Source organism: Manihot esculenta, chromosome 12 (genome assembly GCF_001659605.2).
Source record: "Manihot esculenta cultivar AM560-2 chromosome 12, M.esculenta_v8, whole genome shotgun sequence".
NCBI classification, from domain to species: Eukaryota; Viridiplantae; Streptophyta; class Magnoliopsida; order Malpighiales; family Euphorbiaceae; genus Manihot; species Manihot esculenta.
The window spans coordinates 3,036,126-3,048,500 of NC_035172.2; the positions used below are offsets into that span (position 1 = coordinate 3,036,126).

The 12,375-nt window shown below is 34.2% G+C and overlaps 1 protein-coding gene across 5 annotated transcripts; it reads left to right on the forward strand.

Annotated features, from left to right (window-relative positions):
* The first annotated feature begins 726 nt into the window (after positions 1–726).
* On the forward strand, positions 727–8,624 carry LOC110627929 (rab GTPase-activating protein 22). 5 transcript variants are annotated; one of them, XM_021774333.2, is made up of 12 exons: positions 729–968; positions 1,294–1,442; positions 1,928–2,023; positions 2,347–2,450; positions 2,723–2,925; positions 3,316–3,438; positions 3,519–3,607; positions 4,417–4,468; positions 6,847–6,944; positions 7,404–7,658; positions 8,143–8,226; positions 8,356–8,624. In XM_021774333.2, exons 2-12 carry the CDS (start codon positions 1,314–1,316, stop codon positions 8,368–8,370), a joined length of 1,248 nt encoding a protein of 415 aa, XP_021630025.1. In that variant the 5' UTR covers positions 729–968; positions 1,294–1,313; the 3' UTR covers positions 8,371–8,624. The 5 variants fall into 5 exon arrangements, with proteins under 5 accessions (XP_043804512.1, XP_021630025.1, XP_043804513.1 ...); XM_021774332.2 differs by having other exon boundaries at positions 731–968; positions 4,403–4,508; XM_043948577.1 differs by lacking the exons at positions 8,143–8,226; positions 8,356–8,624 and adding an exon at positions 7,890–8,130 and having other exon boundaries at positions 727–968; positions 4,403–4,508.
* Positions 8,625–12,375: the final 3,751 nt, after the last annotated feature.

The following is a 12,375-nucleotide window of genomic DNA, read 5'->3' on the forward strand; positions in this document are numbered from 1 at the left end:
CTTTCAACCATTCTTTTTTATAAAATAAATTAAAACATCCATTTTCTATAAATTTGATTATTGAATATCTTGTTAAGCATTAATAGTTAAATTGATAAAGAGATAAAATATTTAACATAATAAAAAGTTATTACAATATAGAGTTTAATATGCTAATAATAGTCTTACTCATCGTCCCTTTTTTATTCGCCTTTATAAAATAAAAAAATATTATATAATTTTTTATTTTAGAGTATATGAATTAATTTATATCAAAATAATATTTATTGTATTATATCATTAATAAATAGCGATAATTTTTTGATGTAATCTGATATTAAAATCATATTATGAAATACTAATTTAATATAAATTAAATTTTAAATTTTAAAATAAAAAAGAGTCACACCATAAAATAATTTTTTATATTTTTTCTTTTTAATTAATAATATTATTTTTATATATCAAATTCATTACTTGACTAATTTAAATTTACGCGAAATAAATTTATGAGGTTGTTTATAAAAAATAACTGGTATAATTAGCATGTAAAACTTTATAAAATGTTAATATAAAATTGCGCTTTGGTGAATTTCTTTTTACAAATTATTCATTACAATTGAATTAATTACGATTGGGAGGAAATTTTATAAATAAAAATTAATAGAGATATTATTTAAAAGAAAAGGTGGCCATGATGGATGTGTTCATAAGGGAAAGAAGGAAGAATTCAAACTCGTCCAAAAAAAAGATACCGTTGTAGTAATAATAATAATATAATTTAAGCTCTAATGCGTTTCATTCGCTCTTCCTTTTTCTCTGTATCTCTGTCATCCATCTCCTCATTTTCAACAAATCTCCATGAAAGAACGTTTATAGTATCGACTGAAGCTTTGTCTACAATCACAAAGCTCATCTCTTGAAGACGCAATTTTTATTTTTATTTTTTCCAACCTCCAATATTTGTACATTTCTTCTTCTTCAATAAGGTAAACACAGAGCAAATGTAATTCTTTTTTCTTCTTCTTTTCATTTGATGAGCAATTGAATTTTGTAGAAAATCAAATCTTTTAATCCCATTGGTTTTGTTTCATCATTAAGAGGGTGGATTGTTTTGAAAATGTTTTTGGGTTTTTTGTAATTTGATGAGATATTTGATTAACATTGCCAATGTTATGCGTCTATTCCTACAATTGGATGCCAGGATGTATAAGAATCTGCTCTCCCCATTATATTTTTCACAAAAATTTTATCTATAATTTCCATTTGAGCTAATGAAATTCTTTTGTTTTTTGATTTGCTTTGCTGTGGCAGTGAGTAAGTAATCAATTTGGATGGTTGGTTGTGAGGGATTTAGAGCAATGCTTCTGGGGAAGTCAGGAGGAGGGGAGGAACTAGGGGCTTTCTATCCAATCAGACCCGAATGTCAAGAAGATGCTCCGAGAACCCGTTTCAAGCCTAGGGTACGCTTATATGCTTCATGCTTCCTTCTTGACACTCTTGCATCAATTAGTTCCATTCCCTTTGAATTCCCGTTGTTAATGGTCACTCATGGTGTGATTTTTTTCACTCATTGCTCATGTGATATTTTTGTTGTAATTAATTGATTGATCATAGATTCTAGTTGTATTCTTTGTTATTTCCTTTGTTGAAAATTTTGGTTCGTGAACCTGAGAAAAGAATGAAGAGAGGGCCGTTTTTATCCTTTGGTTCAAACATGAAAGTCTCTGTTCTTTGCTTCATAACAGAAACCCAATTGATGGAGGTTAGGTTCAACGCTATAGGCTATACGGGTGTTGTTTTACTATTTTTGTGGTTGAATGACTAGGTTCTAGTTAATATGCACCAATGATACTTTTTAGTAGTTTAGTTATCATACATTCTTTGATAGGATAGCAGGTTTTGTTAGCTGCATTATTTCCTATATTCAAGTAATCTATTCTCACAGGCTGGAAAAACCTTAAGTCCAAGAAGGTGGCATGCTGCATTCTCTGAGGATGGTCATTTGGATTTTGCAAAAGTTCTTAGACGGATTCAAAGAGGGGTATGCCCTTTGTTTTCTGTTATTCATTGTTTGCATGCTGGTCCTAAATCTACAAATGAACTTGATTTTTTGCAAATGGCACACAGTGTCAGTCACAGTTTTCACGACTAGGCTCCACTTCCTTTTCTATTTTTCAGGTTGCTACTTTTTGGTCTACTTTCTTTTCTTTTCTTGCTGCCACGGGCTTGTGTGCTATAGTGATTGTTGACAATGATGCAAATTTAAGCCATTCATTTTCTGAATAATTGTTCCTCCTTTATGTGTTTTAGGTTATAGCATAAAGGAAGGTGGAATGATTATTTTTTTATTGGTTTTCATGTTAGGGTATTCATCCTGCAATTAAAGGGTTAGTTTGGGAGTTCTTGTTAGGATGTTATGATCCTAATAGCACATTTGAAGACAGGAATCAGATTAGGCAACGCAGGAGGTACGCTTTCTTTTATAATGTGGTCCATAGATTTATCTTGAGAAATTTTTTATTCTCCTATGCTGTCGTGTGCTTTTAGTTATTTTCTAAGTTCCTTTCTGCCAAAGCAAATGGACTTTTCCAAGTTTCTTTTCACACTCATATAAAATTCAGTCCCGTTAGCACCCAGTCACCCATTATTGATATTGCCATTCTTCCAATTATGAACATTTTTAGTTCCTATTTTTTCTTAATTCAAATAAGTGATTTAGTTTGTCATATTGGTATCTTAGGGATCAGTATACCATATGGAAAGCTGAATGTACAAATTTGGTTCCAGTCATTGGTAGTGGCAAGTTTGTTACAACATCTATTATCACTGAGGATGGCCAACCGATTATTGATCCTTCAACAAGCAATGCTCAAGAATGGCATGTAAATAATGCTGTTTCAGACAAGAAAGCAATTCAGTGGATGCTTGTCTTGCATCAAATAGGTATGTGTATGGAGAAAAATCTCCCAGTCTTTTTGCTGAGTGTATTTTCTCTTTCTTTGCATTGGTTTTTAGGAAAAAAAAACTTACCCTTATTCTGGACAAACTCCTACTCTTAGTTTTGAAGCAAGCAATCTACTTGCAAAACTGTACTTCCTAATGACTTACTGTTTGCAGGACGATCAATTCGACAGATGCTTTGTAATTTGTAAATATAACGTTTCTTATGCAAACAAACTTTGTCAAGTGTGCCAAACATAAAGATTTGTTGCCTGACACATGATGGTCTGTCATGGAAAACCTGCTAAACTAAAAGTTTGCTTGTTGCTAAACCATGATATCTTTGTTCTTCTGGCAGAGCTTGATTTAGCTAGTGAAATTTCTTTCTTGTAGGTCTGGATGTTGTACGTACAGATCGAACACTTGTCTTCTATGAAAGTGAGACTAACCAGGCAAAACTTTGGGATATTCTTGCAGTTTATGCGTGGGTGGATAATGACATTGGTTATGTCCAAGGTGAATGACAGTGAATTGCATAAATTTACTGTCAAGCTGAAGTCATTTTGATGATGTTTGAAATATGTATTTCCTGGCAGGAATGAATGATATTTGTTCTCCAATGGTAATTCTTCTTGAAAATGAAGCAGATGCCTTTTGGTGTTTCGATCGCGCAATGCAGAGACTGGTATATTTTTTTCATAACATAATTAAAGTTTCTAGATATGAAATATAGAAGTAATTCAATGGCTTTTATTTGCATATGGAATTATTTCATTCAGTGATGGATAGTTATTTCAATAAAATCAATTTAAATTATTAGGTTAGTTCTAATATTTGAATTAGTTATTGTCCTGCATAATCAAGAAATCATATGCATAGCATCTGTAACAATTATGATGTGAGGCTGTAATTTCAATGTCTAATATTTCCTCAAAGATCACTCTATTCACGGTGAGATTGGCTCAGTGAGCATATAGTTGAGTTGGGACATATATGGGAGACGTCAATAGTATAGGAAAAGATACTGGAGTTTTCTTCCTTGGTTCAAGGGAGGAGGAGAGGGAAGCAACAGTTCCAATCCATGATAGCTTGCAGGCAAGTACTTGCCCATGGGCTACTGTCGATGGTAGTTGTGGTGCATTTGCTTCTATTTTGTAACTGAAAGTTGTTTGTGGGACTTTAGACTTCCAAGACATCTGCACTTTCTGTGCCTGTGCTCGAACTTGGGCATGTTGATGACTATTTAATTGCTTTTTGATTATGGATCATACTGAGATATGGATCATCTTCAATCTATAATTGTGTGAAAGTTTTGTGCTCATGCTCATACAATTAGCACCCAAAGTCCAGTTGTAATGTTACATTTTCTTCTTCCCATCTTTGACAATTCTTTTGACCTAAAAAGTTTGTTACATGATTAATCGTTGTGATTGTCTGTTAAATGTTTTAGTTATCCTCTCGCCTTTGTGTTTCATAACAGAGAGAAAACTTCAGGTGCAGCGCAACTTCAATAGGGGTGCAAGCTCAACTGAGTACGCTTTCACAAGTAATTAAAACTGTTGATCCAAAGCTTCATCAACACCTTGGTATTTGTTTTAGTTCCCAAACTTTAGTTGGTTTAATTGGTTAAGTGTATGTTTACTGTTTAATCCATGGCACTATGTACCTGGCTGTTTTTGTACCGACCCGACAATTGGACCGCTACCGGCGCTAGGGTTCAGATCGACTTAAGTTCGCTAGAGCCCGTAACAAGCCTACTATACATTCTATTACATCTGATATAATTCACACAAACGTAACAAAAATATTTTCATCTTATAAACCAAAACTTGACTTGTGCATGCATCATAACTAAAAACATAAAAACTCATTCTAGAACCCTCATCAAATGCTACTATGGTCAACATTACATGCTGACTTATACTTAAAAATTTTTACCTAAAAAGATTGTAAATAGGGGATTATAAAAAGAAATTCGAGCAAAATACAATTCTAATCCACAATTTAATATATGTTCACAGCTATACTATTACAACGAACTATACCAACAACTCTGCTGACCTCCCGAGCTAACTCTGGTCCTGCAAACTTGGGGTTAGGGAAAAGAGATAAATTACAAGAATCTAGTTAGCAGAAATATAATTAAAAGTAGTTTAAGAAAACATATGATCGTATGAATGCGTCACAACACAAATAATTCACATCAAAATAGACTTATCACCAGTAACCCTCTATATATTCCAATAGTGCTCGACCCACGACAATGCGTTCTCAAGACTTCCTCTTAAATATAACATAACATATCCATAATGTCAAGGCGTAGAATGGGCAACCTTAGTCTTTGCCTAATATAGTGTCAGGTACATAGAATGGGCATCTCCTGGTCTCTCCGTATCAGTCATAACATATCATAACATACTCGAGGGCTAGTAGGTCGTCCAACATCCATCCACAATAACAACAAATTATGCAATTCATCGTATTCGTGAATTCTAATACAAAGTATCCTAATTATATATATACATGTTATTTGTGATGCATGAGCATACTTAAAACATTTGCTTTCTTTTAAATAATAATTCAGTTTAGTTCTACTCACCTCTAACTGACGCACGCCTATCTCTGAAGCAGTTATCTCATTGCAAGTCTCTACAGTCTTCCAAGTCTGATCCAACACAGATAAACTTAAATGAGAGACCAAATATAACTTTTATAGCTCTAAAAACTATTCCAAGAAACTCCTATAAACATACAAGAACACACTAAGAAAACAAGCTGAAAAAGGCTGGACAGAGGACTTTCAGCGACAGATTCAGCGGCCCAAAGTCCCTTCAGAGATCCAAAGTTCAAACATTCGGAGGTAGGTTAGGCGGCCAAAAGGTTGCCTCCACAGGTAGGTTCAGCGGCCGAATATGGATTCTCCAGTAAGGCAGAACCCGATTCTGCCTTAAACCACAACCACTAAAATAATTCCAACCTCACATGCAATAGCCTATTTAACAACCGTACACACTCAACACACATAAGGGGCATTTAAAGCTAACCTAATCTTCATCATACATCAACAACACAAGAAGAATCATCCATGAACCAAAAACCAGAAATTTAAACTCAAAAACACATAAAAGGTCTTGCATGCAATATCAAGCCATAGAAAATAACTATTGCTTCCTTTAAGAATTCTGACAGAAGAAGAGAGGTAAGGATTAAGCTTACCTCTGGTTGTACAAGCAACAAAAAGAGAAATTTGGAGGAGAAGAAGGGACGAGCTCCGAAGATTTCAAAAGCTAAAACTTGAAATTCAATGTGATTCTTCAAAACAACATATAAAATTCATGAGAAAAACTGTTTTAAGGAGGATTTGAGAAGAAGAGGGTAGAAGACTCACCTCTGCTCAATTGGAGAAAAAGTTTTCTTTTCAGGCAGAGCCCCTTTTATAGGTGGCTAGAGAAGTCACCTTCAGTGGCCGATCTTGAAGTTTCAGAAGCCGAACCTTAAAACTTTTACAAAACTCCTGTTTTTTTAACACATTTTAAAATATTTCAAATTCATTTTATAAAAGCTCATTTTACTCTTCTAAATATTTCAGTTTCGATATTCCAAATTTCAATGGAGATTCCATCAAAAAATTAAAATTTCGATATCAGAGTTTAGCCGGGTATTACAGTTTTATTTGATACCAGTTTGATAATTTATATTATCTGAGTGAGCTAGCAAAAACTATCTACTGGATAAAAAAGGAAGCTCAAATTAAAGAACGTATGCTGAGTTTTAGAATGTTGCAAGCCTAAGTGGTGGCTGCAACAGTGCCCACAGAGATAACAGATAATATCAGCCAGCAACATTTGCTCTCTGCATACATGCATGTCCATCAATAAGGGGATTTATTGACATATTAAGAACTCATTTTTTTACATTTGGCAGAGGAGCTTGATGGTGGTGAATATTTGTTTGCATTTCGCATGTTGATGGTACTTTTTCGAAGAGAGTTCACTTTTGTGGATGCATTGTATCTTTGGGAGGTAAGGAAGTATTAATTAATGTGCTCGTTTAAAATTCTCTCAGAAATTCATTAAGGGCCTGTTATTTTGCTTGGGATTTAGAGGATTGAATTAAGTGTCTTGAGGCTTCGAGTTGAGATTTAAAATTCCACAAAAATTTGGGAATCGATTGTTCATTTGGGTGGTCCAGGTAATGGATCTCAAATCCGAATATCCAGATCTAAAATGTTTGATGTAGCATCTCTAAGACATAAAAAGCTTAAGATTTATCAATATTGAAATCTCAAAAGCCTAAGATTTATTAGGACTGAAGTTTGCAAGTACAAAGGTTTTAAATTCTCAACAAAGGATAACACCCAGTTCAAAGCCACTGATTGGCTGAAGTTTTTAACAGCAATATAGTTGATTTGTTGAAGTCTTATTACTTTGGCATATTTTATAGCAGAGATTTTTTTAAGACAGTAATATGGATGGTTTCAGCTGATGTGGGCCATGGAGTACAACCCAAATGCGTTCTCCTTGTATGAGGAGTCTAGTGCTGCCACAGAAAAGGGTGTTTTAACTGTGTCAAGTGATGAGCTGCTGAAGCAGTGTGGCAAATTTGAGAAAAAAAATGTGAAGACTGGAAGTTCCACTCAACAAAGTGCACTTGCGGTTTTTCTTGTCGCAAGTGTTCTTGAGACCAAGAACAAGAGAATTTTGAAGGAAGCTAAGGGTCTTGATGATGTTGTCCAGGTCATCTCTCTCTTTCTCTCTCTCTCTCTCTCTCTTTCTCTTTGTGCATGCATGCATTTTTATTACTTCTAAAGAAAATAGGAGAGAAAAAGGAAGTGCAAACTTAAAAAAAGTATCTTGTAATTTCGTTCATTAACACTAAAGGGACAAGTTATGCATTTCCTTTTTTTTTTTCAATCAAAATGATACCATGAGGCTTACTTTATTATAATGTCTCGTCTCCATTAACAGCATGGTGGCATGGCAGGAGACATTGTAACAAATTAGACTTTGCCATGACAGCTTACCCTTAACAGAGTAAGGGAACAGTATAATGGAGCAAACCTAGCTCAGGGTAATGCTTTGATGTAAACAAAACTTATACCTCAAGTGTCAATGCACGAAACCTCGTGGTATATTTAAGTTATCACAAAAAGATAAAAGGGTGTTCATATACGCAGCGAATTTTATTTGCGTTCATCTTATAATGAACTTTTTCTCTTAGATATTGGCTGAGATTACTGGAGATTTGGATGCAAGAAAGGTTTGTAACGAGGCATTGAAGATTCATAGCAAGTACCTGAGCAAGGTAGGCTTTATTATCATGTCTTTATCTCTATCAGAAGACATGTAATTGTAAAAAAATGAAAAAGAAAGGTGAAAGCAATGTTATATTAATCTAAATATAGAGATAATAAATGGGTGATGCTGCATGCAGGCCAAAACGCAATAGAAATATTGCTGGAGAACACCCAAGGCAGCAAGTGAAATTGGCTGGCTGAGCCTCCAATTTTTCCCTTTTTTTTTTCCTACATTGTTTCTCTTGTTGACACAACCCGCCCCTCTCCCCCCCTTCTCTCTCTCTTCTCATTTATCCTCTTCTATTCATTTATTCATTTTTTTTACCCAATTTTTTTTTATTGCAAATGAAAATTGTTACAATGTTTATAAGATTTAGATATGAAACGGCTGTGCAGTTGTGGGAGCTTTAGCAACTTTGTATGGTGAATGTTCTAGTGCTTTCTCTTAATTTCCTCCATATTTTATTGGACGTGGCCGCAGACCGGTTTGAATCGGCCAGGCGAGTTAAACTCAGGCTCAAGATTGTTGGCCTTGATGAGAACAAATCATGCAGTTTGTGTGTGAATTATACATACTGGTTTAATAAAATTGTCATGATTTTATTAAGTGTAGTTTACAGTATAGTCTTGAGGTTTAACAAAATTCATAATTTAATCCCTACTTATTTAATAATAAACAGTTTAATTTATAATTTTTTATTTTATCAATAAAATAGTTTATATTATTAATTTTATTATTAATCAACTATTAATTGAAAAAATTAACTCCAAAATTATAAGGATATAAATATTTACAAATATTAAAAGGACTAAATTTTTATAAAAAGATAATTTTGAATAATTAAATTATATTTAACAATAAATTTTTAGAGAAAAATTATTTCATTAAAATAAAAGTTTAAGAACAAAGTTATTTATTAGTAAAATAATAGAGATTAAATTGTGGATTTTCGCTAAATTATGTTATAAATTACGTTCTATTCTCTCGTATCCCAGTTTTGCTTTTGAACAAAATAATTCAACTAATTAACAGAAACCAAACGGTCTCATCTCAACTCAGCCCTATGTGGTTTTATCTTTTTTTCTACAATTTGAATTTATTGGAAATGAATACAATAATAAAATTTTAGTCTTACGGGGTATGCGCTATGAAGTTAATAAATAGGGGAAAAACAAAACACTTAATCAAACAAAATAATCTATTTAAACTTCTTCAACTTTTGAAAATAGTCATTTTAATCTTTAAATTTCTTTTATCTAAATTCTAACTTTTAATAAACTGACAAATAAATATTTAAACTCTTAAAAAATTATGTCAGGGTCTATTAGGAATGTCTCTAGTGAAGACTATCTCTAAAATTCATTAGTACAAGAGAAAACATAAAAAAATAATAATAATAAAATCTTTAAAAAGAATTTTTCAGAGGACCTTCATTTTGAAGGTTTTTTTTGAGAGATTAGCTTCTTTTTCTTTTTTGCCTTAGTTCTTAGGTGAGTGAGCCCGTAAGAACTTGAGGGAGGGGAGAGATGGAGAGATGAATTCCATGTGAGGTTGGTTTTTTTAAATATTTATATTCTGATTTTCTGTTTTATGTTCCATCGAATTGGATGGTGGTGTAGTACGGCAGAGTTCGCAGATGATTGATCAATGTTAAATTGTTGAGCTCATACCTTCTGGCAACTGTGTTAAGTGGTTGGACAGTCTTTCTGCACGCACATTCAGTATTTCAGAATGGGCTAAAGGATATAGATTATCGCCCGAAGATCAATCGACTTACTCTGTTTTTATCAGATCGTACTCGATTTATACGATTTACATTGAGATCGATAATTTTCATATTTATTTATAGAAAGTAATATAAATGTCGCTCTATTCGTTCTGGGTATTAGAGAGATCAGAGAGGTCAATGACTTTATATTTGATCCTTTATAAATTATTTTCTTATTATGTATATACATATTACGATATACAATTTCAACGGTAGTTACTTTTTATATGTTATTATCTATTAAATTAATAGATAATAATTAATTTAAATTTATAATAAATAAATAAAATAAATTTATAAAATTTATAAATTAATAAAATGTTATTGAACAGTAGGCAAAACGTATATTTATTAAACTGTAAACATGGGTATAAATAACCTTTACAAGATAAGGTTTGTTACAGTACAGCTATACTAACAACCTTTAACATTTATCTCTACAAAGATACATCTCTATCTAATACACCCCCTCAAGTTGAACTATCGATGTGGAAATATAGTCAACTTGGCACGTAATTGCTGAAATCGCAGCTTAGATAATGGCTTAGTTAAAACATCAGCAATTTGATCCTTCGTAGAAATATAGCGTACCTGAATCTCATTAGCCTGAACTTTATCACGCACAAAATGTACATCTATTTGGACATGTTTCATCCTGCTGTGATATACTGGATTTACTGTAAGAGCTGTAGCCCCCAAGTTATCACTCCAAAGAATAGGTATACGTGTTTGAACACCCAACTCTTGCAGCAAGTTTCTAATCCAAAGTACTTCAGAGGTTGTGTTTGCAATAGCGCGATATTCTGCTTCCGTGGAAGAACGCGAAACACTGCGCTGCTTCTTAGACGCCCAAGAGACTAGATTCCGACCAAGATAAATAGCAAAACCAGTAGTAGACTTCCGATCCTCGATGCTGCCCGCCCAATCTGAATCACTATATGCATTAATTTCACAAACAGTCGATGGCCGAAGAAGCAATCCATATTCAGTCGTGCCTTGTAAATAACGAAGGACACGCTTCACCCCTTGCCAATGCTCATTAGTTGGCCGATGCATATATTGAGCTAATCTATTCACTGTAAATGAAATCTCAGGTCGTGTGAATAGAAGATACAATAAGCTGCCAATGGTACTGCGGTACAACGTGGGATCATCAAATTCAAAAGAACAGCTGTGGACTGCAGAACCTGTTGCTTGTGGTGTAGCCAGAGATTTAGAGTTGTCCATTTTAACTCGCTTTAATAAATCCAAAACATACTTCTGCTGAGTTAAGAGTAACGAATCATTATGCCAATGTGCCTGTATACCCAAAAAATAGTGTAACCGTCCCAAGTCTTTAAGTAAAAATTTCAGTTTCAAGTGACGCTGCAACTCTCGCTCCAAAACTTCACTAGTTCCTGTTATGAGCAAATCATCAACATACGTCAAGCAATAAAGCACTTCACTATCTCGCCGAAAAATAAATAGAGAAGTATCAAGTTTGGACTGCAGAAAACCAAACTGAAGAAGAGCTTCCTTTAGACAGTTGTTCCATTGACGCGGAGCCTGTTTTAAACCATACAATGACCTTCGAAGTCTGCAAACATGGTTTGGCTTTGTATCATCTACAAATCCCGGAGGCTGCTGCATATAGACTGGTTCGTTTAACTGACCATGTAAAAAAGCATTAGACACATCATATTGTTTTACTAACCATTTTTGTGAAACAGCCAGACTTAAGACCAACCGAACTGTCACTGGTTTCACAACTGGCGAAAACGTTTCTCCAAAATCTACCCCCGGGCGTTGGTGAAATCCTTTTGCAACAAGCCGTGCCTTGTAACGATCTAAAGAACCATCTGAATTTTCCTTGATTTTAAACACCCATTTGCAGCCGATTACATTAGCGTTTGGTGGTTTTTCCACAAGCTCCCAAGTCCCAAGCTGAATTAATGAATTAATCTCATTGGCAAGCGCTTCACGCCATTCTTTATAACGTTTTGCTTCTGTGACCGTGGCAGGTTGTAGAGGTGGCGTAACTACCAAAAAAACTTTAGGCTTGGAATGCCCTGTCTTCGACCTTGTTAACATCGGATGAGTATTGCCTTGTGGTGCTGGGAGAGGAAGAACCACACCAGACCGATCTGATGGAACAATTGGAGATACTTGTGTCTCAGACAAAACTGATACAGGGGGAGGCAGTAGCTCTACGTCGGAACCCGATGCAGTAGGAACAATCTCAGTAGTAGAAGGAACATTCTGTGCACTTTGAGAAGAAATGGTTGGAATTAAATGAATTGGTGGCGGCCCAAGAATACCTTGGCTTGACTGCACAGACTTAGGAATATTATTAACCTGCACCGTAAGAGATTCAAAAGGAAATCTGGTTTCATCAAATATCACATGTCT

Coding starts and splice junctions, on each gene's coding strand:
- LOC110627929 (XM_021774332.2), top strand. CDS start 1,314: ATGGTTGGTTGTGAGGGATTTAGAGCAATGCTTCTGGGGAAGTCAGGA. Junction 1,443..1,927: donor GAACCCGTTTCAAGCCTAGG/GTACGCTTATAT, acceptor CTATTCTCACAG/GCTGGAAAAACCTTAAGTCC. Junction 2,024..2,346: donor TTAGACGGATTCAAAGAGGG/GTATGCCCTTTG, acceptor TTTTCATGTTAG/GGTATTCATCCTGCAATTAA.